At 36.7% G+C, this 27,772-nt stretch overlaps 4 protein-coding genes across 6 annotated transcripts; 2 read left to right on the top strand and 2 right to left on the bottom strand.

Moving 5' to 3' along the window:
* Nucleotides 1-2,893: 2,893 nt before the first annotated feature.
* lratd2b (LRAT domain containing 2b) lies at nt 2,894-4,689 on the bottom strand. Its single transcript, XM_056761997.1, has one exon. It carries the CDS (start codon nt 4,088-4,090, stop codon nt 3,269-3,271), a length of 822 nt encoding a protein of 273 aa, XP_056617975.1. The 5' UTR covers nt 4,091-4,689; the 3' UTR covers nt 2,894-3,268.
* A 4,765-nt stretch (nt 4,690-9,454) lies between these two features.
* klhl38b (kelch-like family member 38b) lies at nt 9,455-13,765 on the top strand. Its single transcript, XM_056761967.1, has 4 exons — nt 9,455-9,831; nt 10,605-11,958; nt 12,042-12,147; nt 12,226-13,765. The coding sequence occupies exons 1-4, from the start codon at nt 9,806-9,808 to the stop codon at nt 12,513-12,515; spliced, it is 1,776 nt and encodes a 591-aa protein (XP_056617945.1). The 5' UTR covers nt 9,455-9,805; the 3' UTR covers nt 12,516-13,765.
* A 3,007-nt stretch (nt 13,766-16,772) lies between these two features.
* On the top strand, nt 16,773-22,891 carry fbxo32 (F-box protein 32). Its single transcript, XM_056761991.1, has 9 exons — nt 16,773-17,027; nt 17,531-17,640; nt 17,737-17,786; nt 18,310-18,402; nt 20,106-20,199; nt 20,783-20,967; nt 21,549-21,731; nt 21,894-22,037; nt 22,132-22,891. The coding sequence occupies exons 1-9, from the start codon at nt 16,906-16,908 to the stop codon at nt 22,219-22,221; spliced, it is 1,071 nt and encodes a 356-aa protein (XP_056617969.1). The 5' UTR covers nt 16,773-16,905; the 3' UTR covers nt 22,222-22,891.
* A 419-nt stretch (nt 22,892-23,310) lies between these two features.
* prelid3a (PRELI domain containing 3A) lies at nt 23,311-27,761 on the bottom strand. 3 transcript variants are annotated; one of them, XM_056762006.1, is made up of 7 exons: nt 27,365-27,708; nt 26,711-26,879; nt 26,432-26,521; nt 25,634-25,704; nt 25,366-25,468; nt 24,955-25,060; nt 23,311-24,837 (listed from the first exon to the last, which is right to left on the bottom strand). In XM_056762006.1, the coding sequence occupies exons 1-6, from the start codon at nt 27,367-27,369 to the stop codon at nt 24,989-24,991; spliced, it is 510 nt and encodes a 169-aa protein (XP_056617984.1). In that variant the 5' UTR covers nt 27,370-27,708; the 3' UTR covers nt 23,311-24,837; nt 24,955-24,988. The 3 variants fall into 3 exon arrangements, with proteins under 3 accessions (XP_056617984.1, XP_056617985.1, XP_056617983.1); XM_056762007.1 differs by lacking the exon at nt 27,365-27,708 and adding an exon at nt 27,715-27,761 and having other exon boundaries at nt 23,312-24,837; XM_056762005.1 differs by having other exon boundaries at nt 23,316-24,837; nt 27,289-27,708.
* Between the last annotated feature and the right edge of the window lie 11 nt (nt 27,762-27,772).

Here is a 27,772-nt window from a genome sequence, read left to right as displayed (position 1 = left end):
TTGCTATGGCGTAGTTAGTTTAAAGACATGTCAAATGTAGCCTTTGATACATTTCATTCCATTATCTCTCACAATTCCAAACCAGTTTCAAATCAGTTAAAAGATGCTTATTAGCTCAGTGTGAATATTTATTTTCATTTTGAGTTTCCTAAATATATTTATATTCCATAAAATGTTAAAGTAGTCTAATCTGCCAATTGTCATTCAAAATGCATGCAAATTTACATTTGACTGAATTTAAAGAATTCGCCATGCTGGGTAGGATGTGCGTCATGGCTACAGTATGTAATGCCACATTGTTTATTTGCACTTTTGGGAAACAAACCTAGCCCACAGCAATGTTTTTTATTTCCAAGAAAACTTGGTTAATTTCCATTTGCTTGTTAGACCCAATAAATCCGTTTTTTACCGCTGTGCACACCTGCTCGTGAAATCTATTCAGGAGAGATTATCTGATTCCAATGATGCTATCATAAAATGTTTATTTCCATTTATGAATTTATTTATTCACACAGACTTTTTAATAGTAGACCACTTATCCTATGGGGTGACATTACCATGATTTACCATAAATTCAAGACCGCTGATCCTATTGGAGGCATTTATGTGAATGCACGTGCATGCTTCTTCTACTGCTGAAGGCAGATTTGTCTGTATGTATAACGTTTGGTAGATTTGTATTCTAACATCCATACAAACAATGCCTACTAAACAGCAAGTAATACAATTTAATTGAATATTTTATTTCATATTTATAAATTTTGTTTATACAAATATTACACATATCTACAGAAGACCATTAACAGGTAACAGAATAATATTATAATTTTATGAAATAATAATTGACCACATTACACCACTTTTTTATTCAGCCATAGCACCTTATCTGTAAAACGTATTTTTTCATTTTTCCTACTATGGTAGTTAATGGGGTCCAAGAACTGTTTGGTTAAAACTATTCATCCAAAACAAACTAGAGACAACTAGAGTAATTCACGACAGAATTTTTTTGGGGTGAACTATCCCTTGAAGGACGTCTTTCACATCCTACATATCTGCAACAGGAGAGGTCAAGCCCTCATCATCAGCAACGGACTTATAGATGGCAAAAATCATCAGGACAATAAAGCTTATTATTCCCCTTCATTAGCCTTTTTCCATGAAAGGCACACTCTTCCCAATTAACATATTATTATTGAAAGGCATCTTCCTTACGCTGTGATTTAAATTCACATTATCCGTTTGAACTTCAGAGGATGAGCAGCAAATGAAAACTGGACTAGTATGAAGAGAATTGATAGTTATCAAATCAAAGTGCTGTAAATAATTGTGCTCAGTTGTGTGGTCTTAAGTACCTCCAGTTATCTCATTCACACTGAGAGCGAATATTAGCACGCCAGAGCTGCAGAGATAATTTTCTGTCACTGTGGTTAAATGATCTGACAAACAAACTGGCAAGGACGTTCTTTGTAAAATGTGTAAACAGTGATAAAATGTTTTTTCTACTACTACAGACAAATCAACAGATCTCCTAAGTGTAAGCACTATTCTAAATGTTTATAGAGGTTATAGTGGCGCTGGAGTCAATGCCGCCATCACGCTAACACAACATGGCATTGCAGAAGCAAAGGATTAGCAAGATAACCGTTGTAAAAAGAGTAAACATTAAGTCTAACCCTTGAACCCCTACAGTGTAATAAAACTAACATTACTGTAGGAAATGAATTAGACAACATTCTTTGTGAAACACCATTAAACAGGCATAGTCTGGTTCTGTTGGTCCATAAATTCTTTGAACACAAGACGACAAGTTGGCCCAACACGCAGTTTGATATACTGCATAAACAAAGTAAAAGACAGTTTTGTGGCTTTTCGCAAAGGATTTGGGGATGAATGTCAATCACTGAGCTGCTGCAAAGGCTCTTTAAAAATAGCTATTTTGTAGTTGAGTTTCCTCTGCGTGACCGGCTGAGGATCTCTCACAGACACACACAGATGTACACGCATAATGATCCCATTGAGTGAAACATAAATACTCGTAAGAACAAGGCATAATTATGTCTCACCCGGCAACATTTCTTTATTTGATGAACATGAACCTAAAAACGTGTGATTTCATGCTTGACTTGATTTCAGTCAGTATGTTTCAAAAGTGTAGATTAGACACTACAGTTTAAATTGAGACTTAATTCTAATTAATACTTCCACTTTGAATAACTCCAAAAAGCGGCGGTTATCTTTTCAGAGCATCTGTACGTCTTATCTTTGGAACGCAGTCAAATTCTCCAGCAAATCTAAATAAATCCTTTCCTCTGGCTAAACAAAACCCTCCTTAACAAACATTATCTTACAAATAATACCAACGGGAGGAATCTTCAAATCTGGTATGATGAATTGAAGAAGCTACAAACTCACTTTCACAATTCTTTATGATCACTATGTTCATTCTCTTAGGCTAAGTTTGAACAACCTAACATAAAAGACCAATTTTGGCCCCATGAACATATACTATAAAATGAGTATGGCCAAGATTTTAAGAAGTCACCATCAAGCAACCACAAGTGTGCGATTCCTAAAACTTTTGATAAATCTATTATATTATATTTATGAAATCAATGATTACTGTTCCCATCCGGGTGTTCATTTTAATATAATTAAATACTTGGATCCAAGTTATAAATCAAACAGGACGTTATTATAAATCATATCAGGTCATCACCATGTTCCAATCCCAACAACAGTTGAAACCTCAGAAAAAAACAAAAAGAATAAACACAGCTTAATTAATTACACAATGCATTGAGTTCATTAGCTCTAATTGATTCAGCCTAAGCTAAACAACGAAGTCATATTAATGTCATAATATTGTGCAATGTAGCAAACACAATTTAAGTAGAAATAATACATATATTTTATTGACACATTGAAATACGATATGAACGGAACAGTAAGGATGAGATGGAATAAGTTGTCAAACAAAAAATAGGCTACTTGAACAAGACACTTTCAATGATGTCATTACTGGAAACGCTCTCAGAATGTTTCTTTGGATGTTAATATGACAAAGCGAAGGATGTACTGATTATAAAAAGTATAACTTATACTGAATTTTATTTCCATGTATGTAAAAGTGTCCAATTTACTTCAGACAAAAACACTTTTTAGACCAAAAAGTACAACACTGCCATGGATGATGTCACACAAATAGAGTCTATCCTCCATGATGAGACTGTTATTTGTCAATAAGAGAAGCTCCCTTTTTGATCCATTAGTTACTATTGTAGTCATTTTGTGTGTCATCAGTGCAATTTAAATGATTCTCCAGCTCCTGGATGAAAGCATCTCTCCCCATTTGGTCATTTCTCCTCTTTTCCATGATCAAATCCTCCAAACATTGAAACTCCAAAACGTGACTCTTTTTCTCCGACAGCTGTAACTTCATCTTGTATGGCTGCTTCCCAATTCGTATTTCGCCTCCGGTTTTAAATTCACGTTTGCCAAACTTGCACCAAGCGGCGAAACATTCCGAGTTCTTCCAGCATATGTCCCGGTCTTTCATCCCGACCTGCTCCATGGCATTATGCACAACAACATCAGGGCACAGCGCCCGAAACTTATAAAGGTCGTTTACAATTCTGCCTCGTTTACCTTGACTTGCCTCGTAAAGAAAGTCGCGTTTGATTTCATTTCTATACAAATGAACCACCTGTGAATGATGATCGACACACACTGCCCAGTGTGGGTACTGCCCGAGAGCCACAAACTCCACCAGGTCGCCGGGTTTGCACTTATTCAGCAAGTTCTCCACCGATAAGCTCCCCGTTTCGACGAACAGACTGCTTTTCTCATAGACACACTCGTCTCGATAATACACCGCACATTGTAATTCGTTGAGGCAGTCGTAGTTTGTGTCATCTTCATTCGGATCCCGTTCCTTCTCGTCAATGTTCTCCTGCTCGTCGTCGTCAGCCGAGAAAATATAAGACACTCCGATCCGTGGCGTGTCATCCTCCGGCTCGAATCCATTAGGGTCAGCCGTGGGTAATTCGTCGTAAGTCAAATGTGTAAGTTTTTCCACTTGATTCCCCATAACAGTACCTGAAACTCGTGTTACACGTTCACGTCCCACCTGTAGGTATCAGGAAGGGGAGGTTTTAAAAACCCAACGCGTAATCCGGCTTTGAAGCCTAGTTAAAGGTTTATATCCATGTCTTCTTTTTATCAACGAACAGCTGTTTTGTATGATTTCACACGTTATTTGTGTCCGCATATCACGCAGACATCCAAAACGTTTCCCAGCACGGTTGTCTTTAATCGGTGTTGAGTTTCAGCCTGCGCTCGGAACAGGTGCGTCTCACCTGCCCACTTCCTGGTGAGGGTTCCAGACAGGGAATCCCATCAGACACAACGACGGATCCACAGGGAGACCCGTGCTCGCAGAAGACCTCCTATGATCAATTGTACTTTCGACGACTTCTCTCCTCTCTGTTCCTTTCTCATCCACTTCTTTCTGAACTTCTGGCACTGGCTGTTGCAGCGCTCTGTGTAATAGTAGAGCTCACGGTAATGTTTACACAAGGCAGTGAAGCCACGCGCAGTTAAAGAGACATTACACATTTATACTGAACCTGCTTTATGCTAATGTTAGCTAAATTAACAACACGACGGAACTAAGTTTGACTGGTAAAACGCTGATATTTTTTAAAATGCAGATTTTTTGTAAGACGCAGATATGTTGTAAGACGTATTTATATTTAAATTACGAACTCAAACATAAGAACATAGCTGAAATCTAGGGTTTTAATTGGTTGGTCAAGTCTTCAATACGTTTACAAAATCTTAACACATTATAAAGGCACAATTATTTATTTTTCTTACGTTTTATTATATTAGAATTGTGTAAAGGATTTTATTAGTTTGGTGATTTTACTTTATATTTTTCCAAAAATATTTTCATTTGTTTTATTTATTATATTGTACACTTTTTATTTGATCTTATTTGATATAATGTTAAAATGATAAATTAACTTAAATTAATTAAACATATTAATGTAAGTAATGTCGGGTATTATTATTGTTGAAAGCATGATATATAAATAAAAATTCTGTCATCATTTACTCCGCTTCTAGTTGTTCAAAATCTGTAGCAGTGTCTTTTCTCTGATGAACACAAAGAAAGATATTTGGAATATATATAATATAACCAAACAGTTTTGACTACCATAGTAGGAAAATATATTTGGAAAAATGTAGGAAAGCAAACATTTCTGGGGCATTTGACTACCTGAAATAATAATTGACAACATTATACCACTTTTTTTATTCAGGCATGGCACCTTATCTATAGAAAGTTTCGTCATTTTTCCTATTATGGTATAGTCACTGGGGTCCTAGACCTGTTTGGTCACAAGCATTCATCCAAATATCTTTCTCCGTGTTAGACCAAACAAAGAAAGGTGAGTCGAGACAGTGAGTAATTCATCACATCATTTTCGTTTTTGTGTGAACTATCCCTTTAAGGTTGTGGGCAGTGTCTATATAGCTCAGTATTAAGTATTGTTGATTGCCGAACAGCTATCCTCTGGCTCTCAGTCTGTCACCCCCAGTGCAAGTGCTTCTCACCCCAGATGCGTGCCTGTCTCTTAATTACCTAACGTAACACCTGTCCAACGAGTCTGTTGTGTATTTATTCTCTCCACTACAGGGACATGCGCATGGAAGTCTGGTTATTGCCGCAAGGCATATGTTATAATGTTACAAAAAATATTACAAATACTATGACAGACCAGACACACCTGCTCTTTCAATATTTGAATTTTGCTTGCTGCGATCTCATTAGAATAGTTTGCTTATATTTTAAATAGTTTGAGATAGCAAGTCAAATCTTCCATTATTGTTTCCCTCGCTCTTGTAGTTGCTTTAAATAAAAGTGTCCGCTACATTATTAAATGTAAATATAGATCCACACACCTCGCATCTAAGACATTTCAGTTTGGCTCCCGCAGAAATTCCTCAGAGTATTCAAACTCCACAAAGACCTTTTTTATGTCTGTGGCCATCTTGAATTCCAAGACTCCTTGTGTCAGTATGCCTGTGACATTGTATGAAGCTGTCTGCCACCGCAGAGAAAATAATGATAAACAGTCCTGCTGTCTTGTCTTCACACCGCCTCGCTCAGTAAAAGCACTTTGTATTCATTTTCCTTGAATGCGGGAAGAAAAGGTTGGACCTACCAAGAGTAAACAAATGGGGGAAGTGGCACAATGGTAAGAATGTGTTCACGTTTTGTTTCCAGTGGGTATGTACTGGTTACATCTGAAGAATTTTAAGCAGCTAATAGTAAGCCCCTTAAGACCCCTTTTTCTCTCCGTGGGTCTCCAAAGGCAACTGCGCTCCATCAAAGGTGTATTACTGCTGAAGGTGCATGGTTGTGTCTGTTTGTGTTGCGCCAATGAAGCGTACCGGAAAACCGAAGTGGTTGTAAGGAGAGAATTGAAAAGACAGCTGTGGTGATTGTCAGATCACAAACAAAAAAGTGACTGAGATGAACATGACAAAGGAAGAAATAATGAATGCTACAGTCAGTCCTCAAATTAATTCAACTTGTGTGAATTGAACAAATGATATAGTCACATATTCATAGTACTCACAAAGTATAATTTCATCTCAGCATGCTTCTTTATCAACACATATTTTATGAGATACTGTACTGACATCTAGAGGAACATGACATTTTGGCCAGTACCAGGTCAGCAGGCCTCTGCTTATTTGACAGCTTTCTGCAGACAATGTAATGTCATGATCTGTCTGGTTGTTTAATTTCACACAGAGTTCACTTGAGTAATTACTTTTGTGAACACTGTACAATGGACCATCCAGGTGGTTTGTTTGCTTATCTTTGGTATTTGCCTTGTGGTGTTGCTATCAGAAGTTTTTGCTACCACTCTGAAAGTGGAACATGCTCTCCAGACCATATCAGAAAAATGTCTGAAAGAAGTAGGTCATTCAGATCTGACACACCGTGACCTAATTTGCTATCTCGCTATTTGTCATGTCCCCTTAAATTTGCACATGAGCAAAGCAAACTATGTAATATATCATTGTCACACATACAGCCCTGGCCTTTTAAAGATCAGTGACCATTCAGCAAGTGCTATTCCTAAATGCCTTATTGCATTTTCCATTGCAACTATTTCAGTGGGACCACCTGATGTGATTATATTGTGAAGAAACACACACCGGCACTTGCCTGAACCCAGATCAATGTTCTGCTTTCCATTTGCACAAAAAATGCAACTATAATGTTCACTGTAAATATCATGTATAATTCTCTTTTGTGCTGTAGAGAGAGGCTCTTGTTTTATGGTGGTATGTTGAAAAGCCATTCAAGGGGGATTATAAAGAAGGTCCATTTTAAGAACCAAAAAATGAAAGTGATGCAATCTCAGACTTTAGTCTTATCGTGTCTAATGATGCTTAACTCTGCTTATTACTCATATGTAAAAATGAGACATAAAAAGTTAAATAAATAAGATATAAAGTACATATTTAACGTTTAAAGCATTAGACATGAAGACAAATAAAAAGTGTAAGCAGAGCAGATTTTTAGAGGTTGTCTAGAGGTCATAACCCTCCATCTCATCATGTAAATGTTACCTTTCATTAACTCATGGAGTGATAAGCAGTTAATCTTTGAAACTATTTTTCATGAAGCACAGGCTTTATGAAAGTGAGCGCTTGGCTTGAGATATAATTAATAAGTGCACAACAGGCTTTATGTATTATGTACAGAACTTCTAAAGAGCAAATCATAAAGAAATATGAAGTACAAAGCATTCTGGTGATTGTACTCCTAATGTATTGTCTGCCATATTGATTTTAAGTGCTAACCCTTTAATGATTTACTTGATATTCTGGTTTTCTACCATTTTGTTCAGCTCAAAACAATAAGTCATGCCCGTCTCTTGGTCGATGTGTAAGTACTAAGGATGAGACTTTACAGTCAAGCAATCATTTTAAAATACAAACCCCATCAGGGTGATTCAAGGCCCGTCTGCTTTGAGGGTTTGTTTTGTTTGATTCTAGGGAAAAGAGTAGAATCATACCAATTAAATCATAACATCTGTATAATCTTTATAATTGCTGTATGAAAACATTTGCAGATGTAATAGAATGGTGTAATTCCAGTTGCAGATGCAGCAAGACATGCCCAGTTTAACGGGTTTAATGCAGAATAAACAGCTGGCTCATTACTTCAGTGTGTTTAATGGTTTTTAGGTTAATCAAGCAGAGATTTTTAAAGGTATATCAGTTTCTAAAGCATATGTAACATGCTGTAGCAAGTAATATTTTCTGTGTGTTGCTGTAGGACACCATGCTATGAAAATTAGCACTGTTTATTTTTTATGTATATATAACGGCGACATGATGGTGTTTTGTATTTATTTCCTGAATTACAAATATTGAGACTGTTTGTTTGTAATTGGAATTAATGGCATGTTGTAGATTTTTATGGCAAGGTATTTAGACTGTTTTATAACAACATAGCAGCTTATGCGAAACAGATGACAGCACAGGTGCAACTGTTGCGTAATGCTTGTATGCAATGCTCCTCAGTACAGAGAACTATCACTAGATGGCGCCCTAGATCTAATTCTATGTTTTAGATTTTTCTGAATCTTGAACAACCCCTTTACCTTTAATAAGCTTTTTTTCCCTTAGTCCACAGCAATTTCCTCCAACTTACAATTTCTGCTCAATAAATGTATTCTAGAGTTTGGCATGTGAGAAATAAAATAATATAATGAATAAATATAAATGTATTTTTATAAAGTATAAATACAAATTAAATAAAATAATAAAATAATATTAATATATATATATATATATATATATATATATATATATATATATATATATATATATATATATATATTTAAATATAAATATAAATAAAATGAATATATAAATATAAATTCCTGTGTATTTGAAGCATGGCTTTTTGTATTTGGTATTTTTTTTATAAAAACTGCATGAATAATGATCAGTAAAATGTTGTTTAAATGATGCCACACAACATTTTTTATGATTTTGCCAAATATTTACAGTTACTTTCTGATAAAAGTTAAAGGTAGTTGTATTTCTTTAATCACTAAAATTCACAGACTTCAATGTCACATGAATCACTGCATATCCTACTGAAAGAGACTAAATGATAATGACAGTGAACACTGGGTTGTGATCAAACAAACAATGTTTGAAAGCTTTCAGCTGTTACAGTATATATCCTCACCACGAGCCTCCATCATCAGTCCATTGTTTGATGTCAACTGCTGCAGTGACACAATGCTGGATTTTGGAAAGCTTAGCTTAGGAACGAAAGGGTCTTTCCAAGTGCAAAGCAAAGTCTTAGAATAGCTTTCGAGCACAAGCAGTGTCTACACTCTCAGTAAACATGCACACATGGTAAAGCATGTTCCAACTCGGACATGCTATTGAGACGGTGATAATAAACTTGTGTTGTGGAAAAAAGAAAGTAGAGGGTGTACCACGAATAGGTGTTAGTGGAAACAGCGTCAGTACTGACAGAGAGGACAGCATTCTATTTTTAGGGAGTCTGGTGTGCACAGAGGCCTCTCGAAGGATTTCAAAACAACAAATAACATTCCACGGTCGCCCCGGTCTCTATAAACATCCACCTGACAAACTCAGAAAGTGAAGAACTTTCAGAAGTGAAGTGTTTAAGAAAACAACGGGTCATAGATAGATTTTTGATGATACAAGGCTAATTGCAGGATTGTTTACAATGTGCATCAAATCAGCTGAGACGAGGTAAGTCAAGAAGCGGCTAACACTCAGGTCTCCAAGCACACACCTGTGTAGATTATTAATAAATGCAAGAAATTTAAGTGATTTGTAATGAAATGTATGCAGAGAAACTTTGCTGTTGTGGCATAACATTTAAATTACTGTGCGTGTTGTCTGGCAAATGAAGGATCATTTCATTTTAATTCCATTTATTAAAGGCATTCCCTTGTGATATGTTATGTGTGCAAATGTTAATAAATTGCACTTTGATTTCTATTATAAGGCGCTGTCAGTCAGAAATAAACTTCTAATAAACATATAGGCTAATGTTCTTTTAGATGATAATGCCATGTACTGTATAACAGACGTTTTGCCTCGGTGTATATTATAGTATGTTTGTGAATAGGATTTATGTGTAACCATGTGAATTGCTCACTAAAGCCATGTGATTGAAATGCATCTGAATTTTCATTGCTACAATTTCCAAGGGCAAAATGCCCTAATAAAAACAGCTGACCAATGACATAACCCTTTTGAAAAAGTCAGCCTCATGCAAAAGCGCAGTCAAGCATCCTATAGGAATGTGATAGCTATTCTTTGAACAGGCATGCCAGTGCATTAGGAAGGTCACTTTGGATAACAATGTGTCTCTTAAATACATTAAAATATTATACAAATGAAATATTACTTTTTTCTTCCTTAAATACTAGACATAATATTTAGATGTGCAGAATGAAAAGTATTGTGCCTATCCCCCAAAATGCTGTAAACATAAATCTTTCGTCTCTTTTCCACAGTTTAGATAGTCCAATATCAGACATCCTGCACTATAAAGACAAAGAATTCATTTCCATCCTCCACCAGCATTTGAACGACTTAAGGAAGGCGCATCTTCTCACTGACGTCATCCTTTGCTCCGACGGCAAGGGGATTCCGTGTCACCGAAATGTTCTGGTGTCCAGCAGCCCTTACTTCTACGCCATGTTTTGCAGCAGCTTCCTGGAGAGCCAGAAGCCCAAGATTGAGCTGCAGAATGTTCCTCACGACATCCTCGTGAGTATTGTGGACTACGTTTACACAGGGGCCATCAGCATTACCATGGAACTGGTTCTCCCGCTGATGCAAGCTGCCTCCATGCTTCAGTATGGAAGATTATTTGAGGCCTGCTCGACGTTCCTTCAAACTCAGCTTAGTCCAGACAACTGCCTGAGCATGATCCGTCTCTCAGAAATCCTGCATTGCTCCAGCTTGCAGGAAAAAGCCAGAGAGTTGGCCATGAGGAGCTTCTCGGATGTGGTCGTCTCCGAGGACTTCTGTGAACTCTCTCTACCTGAACTGCTGAGCTACCTCGAAGACGATAGACTATGCATTGAGGAGGAGCAGGTATTCGAGACTCTTTTAGCTTGGATCCACCATGAACCATTTTCCAGACGCGGCACCATCCATGACTTGTTCCGTCGTGTGAGGCTGAGATACATCCATCCTTCCTACCTCTTCCGGTTTATGGCCAATGACCCTCTTGTTCAGTCCTCTTCACTGTGCTTAGAAATAATCGAATCCGTTCGTCGTCTACTCTTTTCTGTTGGAACTCTGTGTCCCGGTGACCTGGAGCCTCTCTGGGCGGCACCACGGCGTCAGAACTGTAAGGAGGCGCTTGTAGTGGTGGGAGGCCGCAAGAACGGAGAGCAGACGTCTCGTGAGGCAATGCTCTACGATGAGCAGACCCAGCGCTGGCAGTTGCTGGTGAAAATTCCACTGAGACTCTACCGACCCTCTTACATCAGCATGCACAGCATCCTTTATGTGCTGGGGGGCTTAACCATGAGAGCAGGAGGGGAGTGCACAGCCAGCAACACCGTGTACACACTTTCTCTTAAATCAAACCAGTGGAGAATGGGAGAACCTATGTTGACGCCTCGATATGCCCATCAGAGTATTTCGTATCTGCATTTTATTTTCGTACTGGGAGGATTGACAGCTGACCATCAGCTGTCCAATCAGGTTGAGCGATACGACACCATGTTCAACCAGTGGGAAGTCATGGCACCTGTGCCCACACCGGTTCTACACCCAGCTGTGGCAGCACATGACCAGAGAATATATGTGTTTGGAGGGGAAGACGCAATGCAGAAACCCGTTCGAATGATCCAGGTTTGCCAATTGAATTAAGAGATGGAAAATTCTATAAAGCATACATTGAATCATAGGTGTTAAAATCTGTCCCTATACTGTAGATATACCACATCGGAAGAAATCTGTGGTGTAGAATGGAGACCAGAACAGTAAAGAATGTTTGCGCACCTGCAGCGGTGATCGATGACAAAATCTACATTGTAGGCGGTAAGATAGTTGTGAAATCTTAGCTATGTCAAAATATGAGTATGTTAGGATTTACCTGATTTTGTATTGTTTTAACAGGATATACAAGGCGAATGGTAGCCTATGATGTAAAAAGCAACAGGTTTGAAAAATGTGAGAATATGAAGTTGAGGAAGATGCATCACTCCGCCACTGTAGTGAAAAACAAGATTTATGTCACGGGGGGGCGGTTCATTAATACCCAGGACAGTGTGGAAGACTCTGACGGTTTTGACTGCTATGATCCAAAGACAGACTCATGGGCATCAATGGGAACTTTACCATTTAAGTTATTTGACCATGGCTCAGTACCCCTAGTCTATCTCTCTGATAAGTCTCTGCCTACATAAATGGATTTATCTCACTTTACTCAATGTAGCTTAGTAACTTCAAACAAACTGCAATCACTAACATTCATGAGGAGATATATAGAGGTATTGTTTTTTGGAAAAGTTTTTGCACATATTGCATTTTAAATTAGTTTGAAATGGTTCTTATTTATTTATTAGTTTTGCATATATATATACATATTGCAAAACAGACGAAGAAATTTATTTTAAGTACTTTACAAATTTCAGACTAGCACACCAAGTTAAATGTTCTTTTATTTTAGCACATTCCTTCATTTTGTACATTTATTTTGTGATTTATTTTCCAATGTAGTTACGTAGTGGAACAATTTTAAATGTCAAATGACTAAAATGTTTGGTATAAAAAGTTTTAAATAAATGAAATTGTACTACCACAATGGTAAATTAAGATTATCTGCATAGCATGATGACAGTTTATATAGACAGTTTTATCGGACGCACACGCTGGCCCGCAAGTCAATTTCCGACATGATTTTGGTTATAATATATAAAAATGTATATTGAATTTATATTAATACTTTATTGTGTAGTGTAATGAATTACATTAAAACTACTCAAAAGTTATTGATTCTTTGCAGATGTCTTTCGAAAGTTAAGTTTGGTCCACATAACGTTTGTTCACAGTATGTTGTTTCAGTTGAAATAGTATATTTTTGTACATTTCATTGTATTCTACTGTATAAGTTGCTTAAAGCTTCAATAAAATATGTGACCCTTTGACAACAAAACCAGTCTTATGGGTAAAAAAAATTTAAATTGAGATTTTTGCATCATATGAAAATATAAAAACATTTCTATTGATATGTAGAGTGTTATAGAATAGGACAATATCTGGCAGAGATACAGTTTAAAACTCTGGAATCTGAGGGTATATTGAGAATTTGCCTTTGAAGTTGCCAACCAGTGGCAGTGTAGCAGACCATCCACTCACAAAAATAAGGAAATTTACAAAATATCTTCATGGATAATGATCCTTACTTAATATCTTAATAATTGGCGTTAAAGAGAAATAAATAATTTTGACCAATATAACGTTGTTTTGGCTTTTGCTAAAAATGTTCCCATGCTACTTAAAACTGGTTTTGTGATTCAGGGTCACATACTGTATATTTTATGTGAAGTGTAATATATCTAATAAAATGTGTTGTATACTCAATACGAATATGCATATAGGCTTTACATTATAAAAACTCAATAAAAAGTCTATAAAGTTTAATAAAAATAACTGATGCAGGAGACATGTGTGTCTAAGTGTATTTTTTTCTGCCCTGAGTGACTCTCACATATCCATCTGTGACTCTCGCTTACACTTTGAGACAGGTGTCAGCATGTTAAGACATAACACAATGAATCACAGGGAAGAACGTAGCTACTTTCTTTTCTGTAAGTGTATGGATTTCACAGTAATATGTCACGTACTTCACTCACTCATGAATCACTTTGGATAATAGTGTGTGTTACATGAATATGTTATGTAAATGGAACATAATTTTTAAAATAAATGTTGTGATAAATGTGATAAATATTAGACACATATTTCTGTTTAAAGCTTTTAGATTACAAGGAGAGTCTTCAAGCTAAATCTGATTTGACATGTGCATAAAGCAGATAGGCCTATGTTATAGACATGTTTAGTATTTGTTTTATGTACAAGAAAAACATGAACATGAAACTAATCGCTAATAAAAACCTTAAGTCTGTGTATGTGCTATGATTACTCAAGAGACAGTGAGATCTATAGCATTCTCTGTGCTTTCTGGATTTGCTTTGATTTCACTTGGTTAACAAAGTTCATTTTCCTGTTCGAACCTGAATATGTTTTACCTTAGATTGTCCTGTCAGATGAGGGATGATGAGGTTCAAACTTTGCAGGCAATCTTGTGCTATTTTTAGAAACAAACAAGGGAGAACATTACACCCCTAGAATCATGTGGCTGGCCCAGGTTGCAGATGTATACAGAACATTTCAAATGGTGAACCATAAACCATGAGGGAATGATGAAATTGGTGCAAGAGTAACAGCAGCAGGTGTGATGTTGAGTATGTCTCATCATGTACGTGTTCAATGGCACAAACACAAAACAAAAACAGTCTGGGACAGATTGTGTACTGCTTGCCGTTACATGAAAGCTTAATATTGTTTTGATGAATCTTTCTGTTGAATCGGAAAAGCATTTTTTCGCATGGAATCATAAAATGGAAATATGATCTATATATCTAGGAAATCCCCTCATAGGTCTTGGCTCAGTGTGAAGGCCCATCAGTAAGCTTAGCTTGGGAAAAGGATATTTTAGGAGAGGGACAAATGTCACGTTATTGAATTTCTACATTGCTGTCTTAATGTGACTCAACAACCATTTGGAATATAATATAATAATATAAAATAAGAAAATATTATAATGGAACTCAACCCATAATCTAAGCAACAATGTAGTGCTTAAGTAACACTGTTGAGACACCGATGAGATTTCTCACTTGATGTGATTATGAAACATGCTAGAAGGTTCTCAAAGATGAAGGGCAACACTAACACTGACCCTTGTCTGATTATATCATCACAATTTCTTCCTTTAAAGAAGCTGTTGACAAGATTTTCTTTTAAAGATTTTAAGGTGAAATATCATCTTCACTTGATGCAGATTGCTTGGAAGTATGAAGCACTGAGGTCTGTAAGGATTATTAAGCAACATGGTTCTCAGCATGACCGTGACAACAGTCACACACTTTACATGTGCTCATGCACCTTGTCATGTGGTCCTGCAGATACAGAATCCATTAGACACTTGGTGACGGTTAAATGACTCTTTTCACCCATTTAGTATAATCTATCAGACTGACCATGAGGCAATAGAAACACCTGTTCTGGAATCTTCTCACATTGTGGGAATAAACCCGGAAGCACAGATAGACTGCAATGGTTTGGACAGCCAACCTGGAGTAATTAAATCGATTTATGATCTTTAATCTGACAATATAAGCATAGGATGCATGTCACTTGAGCAGTTTTCATGGATTACTGAAGCCATCACATATTAGTTACTTTTTAAACTACCATAAGAGGGTTTCATTTGCGCACACAGCTACTCTAACGTTGTTTTCAAACACATAATTTGTTTATTCATGTCACAGACACCCGATGGTAGTCCAAACCATTGGAGTCTATCTGTCCTTCAGGTTTTCTTCCCACCTCACCTTCCCAATTTTGATTTCAACATGGCAGTGGAGGTAAATCAGTCAATGAAGAGACAAATCGTTTGCTGAATGTTGTTTCCTGTAACCTTTATCATATCAAGTGACCTTTTAGCAGTTGAATGGAATTACTTATTAGCCTTGAGTAGTAAAGCATTGGAAATGGTGTCCTCTCGCCCTTTGTAAATATCCTCCTATTGTCAAAAGACGGCAAACGCTCGTCAAGCGTCATACTGTAATACACACCTTTTAACAATAACATACAATGACAACACAGGGGGAAACCTACACACACAACAGGTTTCAGCTGATGAGAATGAACCTATACCTGAAAGGAAACAATCAACGGTTATGTGTGACCAAAGAGATTAAATGATAAAAGGTAGCTTGTTTCTCCTTTCCATCAGCTCTTGAATCATAATGATGTGGGACAAATTTGATGGTTAGTTTGATATTCATTACCATACAAATGTGAATTGGTTTTGACGAAATCAACTTCAAAGAGGTAGTTCTTTTTCACAGTGCAGATCTATCAAGTTTCAATTCAGGAACAGGCTGAATGATAAGATAAAAGCAACACAGAAAAGAATAATAAGCATCATACTTAACATTTGTTTAGTTGGCACAGCTTCTGATTAATGGTGAAGATAAAAGTCATTTACACACATAAACTAATTATTTTCCTCTTTTGACCTCATTTATATGTGCTAAAATTTCTATACGTTTGCAAAGATTCCATTATTAATGTTTGAACCTTACTCATCAGCAGCAATGTCAAGGTCTATTTTTACCTTAGGTTGGCATTTTGTTGATTCCTTTATGTTATTTTTAAAATGTTTAAAAAAATCTTTATCAAATTACATATGATATTTCATAATCGCAGGAAGACAGGTGATCAGTAACATACTGAAATTTTCAAGCGTGATTATGTTTCCCCTGAGGTTTTGCAATATCAAGGAAGATGATAAACAAAGCCACGTGTTGAAGAACGCTGTCGAAGTGGGCGGAGCCAGGAGAACTTCCGGATTCTCCTCCTCACAATATAAATACAGCTGCGCACTATTATCAACAGAGACACTTTCACAGTATGATTTAAAATAGCAGCAACTAAGATAAAATCACTTTATCAGCTTTTGTTTTTTTATAAATCCCTTTTCCCACTCGTCTTCACATCTTAACAATGCCATTTCTTGGTCAAGACTGGCGTTCACCTGGTCAAAGCTGGGTGAAAACCGAGGATGGATGGAAGAAAACAACAAAAGATGAGAACGAGACGAATAACAATGTTTCGGAAAGGAAAAGGTCAGTCGACATTGGCATGTCACGCGTGTGAAGTGATTTTTCATGTGTGGATCGCTTTAACAAGCGCGTCAAACAAATGGCGTAGTTTTAAATGCAGGCGCATATGTCTACGTCAAATTCATAGACGAACAAATGTTTCTTGTATATCGGAAAAATGTTGATTGTTTACTTCCGCCGCAAAAAGACTTTATATGTGTTTCATAAAGCAACATCAATACTTGGAAGGATGTTGGGGATGCGGAGCTCGAATTACAGCATTGCAGTAAATAGCTGGCGTATGCCTTTGTGTTTACTCGTCAGCTGTTTATCAAGTTGCTATTAATAACTCGATTGAGGGATAGGTCATATTTACCGTTTCTAGAACTGTCGCAGTAAAGTGATGCATAGATTCACTTTGTATACTAAATAGTTTCATATGAGTAATATTTTGTGGATGCATGCGATATACATACAGATGTTACTGAAAGAGGAACATAAAGAAAACTTTTCGATTCTCCTTTCAGCTATTGCAAAGAAGAATATGACAAGGAGAATTTGATCCTCAGCATCAACTATGACGTGGCTGCGAAGAAGCGGAAAAAGGACCTGCTGAACAACAACACCAAGATTCCTTGTAAGCATTACTTTACTTTACAACAAACACAAGCGACAAAAAAACAAGCAGTTACAGCAAAAACAGAAAACATCACGTTTTGTTTCTTCTTTGCAGATTTTCACAGAGATAAATGGATATATGTTCACAAAGGAAGTACCAAGGAGGTAAGTCCTGTCCAGTGTTGCCTGTAACTAGTTACTTAGTAAAAAGTTACTGTAATTAACTTACTTTTCCCTTAAAAATAGTAAGGGATTACAATTATTTTTCTGTAATTTAATTAGTTACTATGGATGTAATTGAACTAAATAATGTGTAATGTATTCAATAGTGGAATTGACCGAAGACATTTAATACATTTTAGTAAGTTAATAAGAGTACTTTATGTAGCTTTCTGTTATTTATTTGAATGAATTATGAGTCATTTCATGTCTAACCTTGAATCATTTAACTAATCAAGGTCGATATAGGATATAGAAAGTAATTAGTAATAAGTGATTAAATACTTTTTCGAGAGAGTAATTTGTACAGTAATCTAATTACACAATTGAATATGTAATTAGTTACTAGTAATGCATTACTTTTTCATAGTAATTTCCTCAACACTGGTCTTGTCAATGATCTTATAGTGGAAGTCTGTGTGAATACAAGAGACAAGTGGTTGAGTAACATTCTGATCATTTTACCCAGCGTCATGGATATTGTACTTTGGGAGAAGCGTTTAATCGCTTGGACTTCTGCAGTGCCATCAAGGATACCAGGCGATTCAATTATGTTGTCAGGGTAAGTACCCCCAATATACTTATGGAGGGCTCAAGAAACTGTGACAATAGCCAGACTCATGAGAAGAAGGGGTTAAGTCTTGTCCTCTGGCTGTTTGTCAGTGGTTTTACTCTTATCATTGCACACCAGATAAGACAAGAGCTCAGCTTCATAGCAGATGCAAGGCACAATGTATTTACTATATCCTCCCTGGAGAAAAAACACATAAATTGGTCTAATCTGATATATATAAACTTTGCTCCCAACATGGCCAGACGGGTTTACCTTGCTTTAGGATCGCTAAATGTTTTTCTTATGATGTTTTTGAATTCCTCAATCTAGGGATAAAATTAAAGGTCATTTTGATGTTGTGTTTGTTGTTGAGGTCGCTGTCACACATTGTCACAACAGACAGCTGAGTTGAGAAAAGAAGGCCACAGCTTATGAAACCAGAATGGAAAGTCAAGTGACTTAGGTGACCGTTTGATCCCCCCCACCCCCACAGGCCTTTCTGCATTGGGACTCTGAATTCTGATCTAACTGTGATCTCGTGTAAACTATGATGAGCTTCAGGTGGTCCTGAATTGTGTCATTAATGCATCATTTTAGATGACCGTTAAAAACGTAAAGTCAAAGTCACGTAAATATAGCTGTTTTCTTGTAGGTTATGATAAAAACCTAACTCGGTGTTGTATCACATGGGGTCTGCGTATTAGTGTTTGTTTATCTCTGTATTTCAAGGATGGTGTTGAAACACATTAGTGTCAGGTTTATCTTGTAGTCTCATGGTTGTCTGGCCTTGTGCTGGTGTTGTGTCAGAGCTCAGTTACAGAGATCAGGTTTAGGAGCAATGGAAAAACAGTTCCATTAGACCACTTAAAACGCAGATCGACAAAGACCGACTTAATATCACAGCCTGTCATTACCAACATGAATGTACCTCTCTGATGTCACGCTGTGTCATGGTGTCAAAACACAGCTATTTGCATGCCTTTACAGCAACTAAACATTGCCACAACATGTTTTTGAGTAATGAGAGTAATTATGCAATGTCATTTCAAAAGAGCAGCTGAATAATATAAACATTTAGTTTATGAACCTGTTAAGCCACTTGTGAGTTGGTCTAAGGCCAAACAAGTCAGTTGTGGATGTCGAAAGTTTGTTAGGTAGAAGGTACGGATAGAGACGACCGCATAAAGGCACTTGAAGCGGCTGTTATGTGCTGGGGGGATGACAATGCTCACATGCTTCTAGGTCGAGTGTGGGTCATTGTTGCTTGGTGATGTGGATCGTGCTTCTCTTACATGCAGAGCACAACTCGGCCCTCACTATCTGCTCTTGGCTGTCCTGACTTTTCAAGATTAACTTGATGTTGCAAATCCACACCTGGATCAACTTTGCAAGAGTGCACATGTTCAGGTCTATCAAAAAAACCAATGCCCAAACTTCCTTACATTGTTCCCTTAAAAATGCGTTATCGGTCATTAAAGTGTTATGATTTGAGGGAGTTATGTTTTGCTGATTTAACATGGACTTCAAAACAGCGCTGCGGAAAGGGACATTAGCCAGAGAGCGTATTTGAGGGGAGAGAGTGAGCGTCCCTGAGCGTTATTGGGTCTTTGTTTTTGCCAAGGCTAGAGAGCATTGAAAAAAACAGTCTGTTAGTAATGCTGGAACACCGGGTCTCTCAGTCTGACCTCTCAAATTTATGTCTAACATTTCAGCTGCTGGAGCTCATCGCCAAGTCCCAGCTGCCTTCTCTTAGCGGAGTGGCACAGAAAAACTACATGAACATTCTGGAAAGGGTTGTGCAAAAAGGTAAGCTCAACTCTCACATATTTGCCGAGCTATTAGTAAAACATCAGTATTGTGTATGTTTTATGCTTACAAAGTATCTGGTTATTTATCCAAAGACTTCTTGCATTGAAATATTGTTTTGGTTAATGGGGCAAACTTTTGATTGGGTTTATTAGGACAATTAGTAAATGTCTGTCATATGACTTGCTGTTTATCTGGAGTCTCTCACAACAACAAATGACTTTGCTGGGCTTGGATGTAGCACATAGCCTTCGCTGGAAAGTGTGACAGACCTTTGAGAGCAAACAGAAATCTCTGCCATACTATAAACCACAAGTCCTTTCAAGCAAACAAAAGTTCCAGGTTGTTATGGTGAACCAAGTGATTTGCAGTACAACATGCAATGCTACTTCTTCACTACTATTACCAACTTTGATCACTTACTCTTGTAAAATTTCTGATAGAAATAGGTTGTCATTGAGTGTTTTGTGCGCGTGTGCATTTGGCAAGAACGTAAAAGGTTATATAACAAACGGATCCTGTAAACACTAATACCCATAGTGTTATGTCCTTGAGACTTAATTAAATCTTAATTCTTTCTCAGTTCTAGACGATCAGCAAAATGTTCGACCAATTAAAGAACTTCTACAGACACTACATGCATCATTGTGCAGTCTGGTTCAGGACATGGGGAAGTCTGTCTTGGTAGGCAACATCAACATGTGGGTGCACCGCATGGAGAACATACTGCAATGGCAACAGCAGCTCGACAACATTCAGATCAACAGGGTGAGTGCAACTGCTTAAGAATAAATTGTATGTAACACATGCATTCATTTTATTGATGTCAATCTGCAGATCTTTGGTGGTATAATGGTTCATAATGATGGAACTGAGGCATGTTCCCGGGTTATAATCTTTAGTTATTATAACAGAAAATTAAGATCTAACACAGTTTTTACCCCATTACATCACCCCTAAATTATAAGGAAATGGTGTACAAGCCCTAACCGGGTTTTAAACATAATACTAGCGTTAAGGCTAAACTTAAAGAGATGAAAATTCTGTCATCGTTTACTTGCTCTCATCTCATTTCAAACCAGTGTCTTCAAATTATCTTATTTGTGTTCTGCAGAAGAGAAAAAGCCATAAAGGTTTGAAATTACAAGAGTCACCCTGTAAATGATGACAGATTTTTTGGGGGGGTGGGGGTGAATTATCACTTGAACCTTGAATTTGGCTGTCTGGAACGCTGTTCCAAGACCGTCTATAATGTTGACCCAGGAATATGTAAAACTATGTAAAATCTACTGTTATGAGATTCAAGATCACAAATGTAAATCAATGTTATTCTTTGTCAATCTACCTAGCCCACAAACAAAGGGATGACATTCCTTGACCTGCCAGCTAGCTTACATCTGAACATCATGCACCGTCTGTCCGATGGACGAGATCTGGTCAGCCTGGGTCAAGTATGCCCAGACCTAAGTGTGCTGACAGAAGATCGTCTGCTTTGGAAAAAGCTCTGCCAGTATCACTTTACAGACAGACAGGTAGATGCCTGTTTAAATTCAACTTCCAGTTCTTAATTGAATAGTTCACCCAAAATCTGGTTCATTATGACAGAATCTTTTAACTATTACTTAGAAATTCCATTATTGTGTATAGGAACACTAAATTTGGCAAAATTCAGCATACTTTTTCCTTTTACACAGATCCGCAAGCGTCTAATGGTGTCAGATAAAGGCCAGTTGGAATGGAAAAAGATGTATTTCAAACTCTGCCGGTGCTACCCACATAAAGAGCAATACAGTGACACACTACAGTTCTGCACACACTGCCACATCTTATTCTGGAAGGTGAGATGAGGATTCATCGTGATACAAGACTAGCTTTGATTTTTTTTTAATATCAGTAAGCATTAAAGTTGTATTATTTGTGTGTTCACTACAGGATACAGACCACCCTTGCACAGCCAATAATCCAGAGACCTGCTGCAAGCCAGTCTCTCCACAGGGGTTTATCAACCTTTTCAAGTTCTAGGAGGCACTGCGTTAGCTACCATGTGTATATAGTGTCAATAGTGATAAGGATTCCTGGATGACTTGAGGCAGGGAAGAAGCAGGTGTCTGATAGCGTTAAAAGATTTTTGTGATGAAGCAAGTATGGAAACTACATGTAAGATAAGTTGTATTCCGGCAATATTCAAAGGTTGTGTTTATTTATAAGGAATGTATGTATATTTATTTAGCACGGATTATGTTTACTCCGAAGAAAGTTTGGGATCCGAATGATCCTACTTGCCTACTTCTGTGAATGTAATATAGGTTTGTTTTTTTGGCAAACTCTATTGGACTGTTGATTTGAAGATGCATATTTGATTTGAAGATGCATATTTGTGCTTTAGCGAAAAAGTGCATGTGGGTATGTTTACCAAAATGGCCTTAACACTGGGGTGCAATACTTTTTCCAAGTATGTTATTTTTTTCACTTTTATACATTTGATATTTTCAGTGGTTTGTGTTTTAAATGTGCTTGTTTTTCTAAATACAATAAATACATGAATACTTGTAAGCTGTTCTGAAGCACAGATTCGTCTAATGTGCCTTATCGTTTTGAGTGGTCAAAAGCAAATGATGGTTGATACTGATGGTGGAATCATTTGTTATTTTCATGTGCATATGGCAAATTTGAATAAAATCATTTTCGTTCAGTGGAATTGCTAAATTGTATATAATGCATATAAGCTTGTTCACGTACACATACTGCTGCACGTGTCCTGTAGATGAAATAAACCAAAAAGTACTTTGTAACACTTACTTCCATCTTATGGCTTTAAAATTCATAAAGTGTGTGACAGGTGGTACACTATGCACTAAATGGGATTTCAAAATCAAATGTTTTAAAGGGTTAAAAGTAACTATTCAAATATTACATGCAGAAGCACTGTATAATCTGCACTAAATATTTATTGCATTTATTGGCATTCCATTAAATCAATAAGTTCCCCTGTTTTTTTGCTATGGATTTATTGTTTAAAATGATGTATCAACACATTGAGTAGGCATTCTAATACAGCATGTGCATTTTTAAGAATAATATCAACATTTTTTTTAAATATAGTTTTATTCCTAATGTAGCAATTAAATCCAAATTTCCAGTGCGGATAACAAAATTCTGGAGTCATTTAAGACACTTTATTAGTGTTATTATTTTTTATTTTTTATCTTAGATCTATTATATTAATTATATCTTATTATATGCCCCCATACCAAGATGAATTAGATTTGCATTAAAATATCAGTGAGAAAGCGGATTTCAGTTTGAAATAAGTCATACACTATATGGACAAAAGTTTGTTTATCAATTCTAGTAATTCTGATCAAAACAAGTACAAATGCATACAATACCATACTTAATTTAGAATTTGGTTTTCTATCTTTTTTGCAACAGTTGTGGAAGGGTCTTTTTCTTTTCTGAAATGACTTTACCCTATCATTCATGGGTTTAAGTGCAGTGTTTGTTTTTAAGCCTGCAAGTCATACCAAAGAAGTGGGGTTCAGGTCTGGGATTTATGCAGACGGGTCAAGTTGTTCTACACTAGACTAGAAAATATGCTCGTATTAAAATTTTAAGCAAGTTTTCAGGTTTGAAATGTATGACAAAAACTATAATATTCTGTATATATCGGAAGAAATAAAATCACCTATAAAGCTGTACCATGTGGCAAATATTGCCCCTAATAAGATACTTATAAGGTTCATACATAAGGTTCTTACACTGCTGTAAGCCAAGTAACAACAAAAGATGACAAGATATCACATTTAAGCAGACATTTCTTTTAAATGTGCAATTTAAAATCACTGAAAATGAATAATTGATTTGCTTTACAAATACTTGCCAATAGGGGGCTCTGTTAGAGCTTGACAATCATTTAAATATAAATGACAGGTAGACTATTTTAAAATCATTTGTTTTTTTAAATAATCAAAGAAATTGAGTGTAACTGTAAGCAATAAGTGAGTTGTAAAATTATTTTAAATCTGATACAATGAACATAAAAACAGCTATAACGAATAATTAAAAAACATTGTAACATTTTCCAATAATGAGGAATTATGATTCATCAAAAAATATTCAAAAATAAATATCTTTAAATTAAACACTACAAAAAGTACACATCCTACAGGATTTAGCGAGGTATTATAAATAAATGACACTTTAAGACTTTCCATGCACATTTTACAATCCTGAAACAAACTTGAATATTATTTAGACAAACTGACCTCTCTCATTCACACAATAAAGATTTATAAGACATTAAACTTAATAGCATCATGTGATCCATTACAATTCAAAATCGATTTGACCCCCCTATTATCACATTAAAATAACTCCCAAATAAGAGGTAGTCAGTGCCGTGCATACATGTTCTGTTGCCACATTCAAAACTCTATTTAGTATTTTTCTGTAATAGTGCAAATTTATTTGATTTAAACCCTTTTTCACAACAGTGCATAAAATAGCACATGTGATTTCCCTTGTAGCGTGCACCCATTAACACAAAGAGAGCTGGACTAAAGTCTTGACGGATCATCTGTGCATGATTCCAGAGCTGGTGTGTTTGTGTCCTAATCATATGTTCATCATTCATAGGCTCTAAAAGCAGGATTGAAACAGACGTCATACATTTTAATGTGGTCATACTTGCTACTTTTTCATACCAGCAAACTATTTTTAGCAAAAACATGCATTGATGTTTTGTTTTATACCAACCTAAAACAGATGCTAGAGAAAACATCATTACTGTTCAACACAGGTCACACAGGGGTACATTCTCTCTTTCAGAGTTTTGAATGATCCACTCAATGGCATCCCATCCCTGTGACAAACAATGTTATATTTAGCTTTGGTGATCATCTTTAAAGAATACCCTAATGTAGAGTCAATCAAACAGTTTTTTGTTATTGCAAAAAGACTAAACTCCTTGAAACTAGATTATTCATGGTACTTCTCCGATTGTGTCGGAGAAAAACAGGAACTACTGTAACCACATAAGTTCCCATTTATTAACAGTAGTAGTGTCACCACATGATAACAGCATGATGTTAGAGGGAATATTCCCAGAGTTTCCATTAGTCAAATTAATATTTTTATTACTGAGTGAGCACAAAAGGCACAGCCTACCTTCCTTGCATTGGCTGACATTGTTAGAGCCATTAACCCCTCCAGGTAACTGCTGAGGCTGACTCCTTTCACTGTGATAATCGCCTCTTGGGTTAATACCGTTCTATGTGAGAAAACAGAGGTCTTTTTTTAAACAGTTTTATGCTTATTTGCTTTTGATTGTATTTTTTTTATATTTAAATTGCTTATCTTTCTGCGTGTAGATGTGAATATTAAAAATAAATAGCAAAAAATAAGTAGGTGGAATACGTTCATATGTCAAACTTACACCTCTGGATTTTCTGGATGAGGTCTGTAGACAAGCCTTTCGTCAACAGATATTAAATTTGTTAGGGTTATCTGAAAGTAGAGATGCATTTCTTTAGTTCAACTTTAACGGAGGATAAACATTTACCGGCATTAAGATGAAGGGGATCATGTCGCTTTGTCACTTGTAATGTGAACTAGGGGTGAAACTGTGTTTAGATTATAAGCAACAATGGGTGCGTCCAAATAACCCCACTTACGGTCTTGGCCACTTGAGAGTGCGTGCAAGCAACAAAAGGAAGAACGCAAGTGTGTCAAATGTCTTAAAAATGCAGTGCGCATAACGCACAATAAACCCACACTAGCTTGAATACCGCTTCTGAGCGGTATTAAGGCTAAGCATATCCCATCATGGATCATGTTCTGGATATGAATCATGAAACTTTTTGCTTGGGTCTAGCGAGACGTTGCGGAAAGCTGAATAGTGTCAGTGTAGTAGTGTCGCATCGCATTTGGTAAGAACATAGTGTTTGATTGTTTCAAACCTGTATATGTTCTGCTGAACGCAAAGTAAGATACTGTATATTGATTCATGTCAGTCACCAAACAGATCTCATCCCCCATTGAGTCCCATAGTATTTATTTTCTCTATATGGCAGTAAATGGGGGATGAGATCGGTTTGGTTACTGACATTCTTCCGTTGTGTTTAGCAGAACAAAGAAATTCATACAGATTTGGAACAACATGAGGGTGAGTAAATGATGACGGAATTTTCAATCACGAAATATCCCTTAAAGGCCTTATAAGACAAACCCTCACGTTTGTTGAGGAAAGTTCCATTTTCTTTTCGTCTGGGTCCACAATGGAATGTTCTTTTACATATGTCATGGTTCGATTTGTCCCTAAAATCTATGGAAGGAAAGATGATAGATTTTAGTATGCCGAACATTGCATTGGTCTTTGAATGTGTATTACATGAAACATGTCAAGACAAAAGACATGTAAGAACAAAATGCAGATTTTACGTACATTATCTTATTTTCTGTGTACCTCACACATTAGTCACAATAAGTCTCACATTGAAGAAGAATAACTAACCGCTCTGACAACCCCTGGAAGACCCCACTCTGTGCTCAGGAGCCGATGACTGTGTAGACGTCCATTAGTGTCCAAGTTCCTATCAAGAACATCCACTCCAACGACACTGGGATTCATTGGATTGGGATATTTCCTCATGGCGGCTTTGATCACTGTCTCCCAAGGATAGCTATGAAAATACACAATAGCACTTTACAGAGACTTATAAGGATGGTAATAACAATTACCTCACAGCTATTTTGGGAAAGCTAAATAAGATTGTTTAACAGATCAGGTGCAGTATGAACATTGCGCAAGTGTACAGTAAATGACCGAATGATGCTTCTGGTGTTCTGACGAACAGCCGGCTAAAGGCCCAAATGAATGAAAATGTGCAAATGAATATTCAGAATAGCATTATATTGTTTGAGTGAATCCATACTTTGAAATAAAAAATAGGCGAAATGTCTGGAAGCGACCCATTCAGTTTTCTCAACCCAAAGCTGCTAAAGAGAATCAGGGTGCAAAACATGATTCAGCGGATGATGCTCGAATCTCGTACGCACGAGCGCTGCTTTCCTCCTAAATGTTGCTCGTACCTGAATATGTGTTCTGTGCTCCAGATCTTCATTTCTGCAACAATAAATATGTGCCTCCATAAGCCGATGGACTGACCTCATAAATTCGTATTTTTAAGCTCTGTTCGTCTGACATCGGCTCCAGATGCTCCTCGACTAGTGAGATGGACCCTCCCTGTCACAACGGCAACTACCAATAGGCATTAAGCCTCGTGCCACTGACGCTTTTGACAGCTTGATATGGATCAGGGTTGCGCTGCTTGCGTAAAAAGTAAACTGTATGGCTAATTCAGGTCAGTTTAATTTACGTAAGGTGATCTTTATATACTCAGCCATTTTAGTTGCATACATTTCTCTTTTTGATAAGTGGTAAGACATAGATGAACGCGTGTTGCTAAAATTGCAATTATTCAATACAAACACTTGAAAAACAAGAAACACAGATACCTTTCATGTTAGTTAGTTGTTGTTGATCAGTTGACATTAAAGTTAACCAAGATGGCAT

This window comes from Triplophysa dalaica, chromosome 12 (genome assembly GCF_015846415.1).
Source record: "Triplophysa dalaica isolate WHDGS20190420 chromosome 12, ASM1584641v1, whole genome shotgun sequence".
Lineage (NCBI taxonomy): Eukaryota > Metazoa > Chordata > Actinopteri > Cypriniformes > Nemacheilidae > Triplophysa > Triplophysa dalaica.
This window is presented reverse-complemented; position numbering and strand designations above follow the sequence as displayed.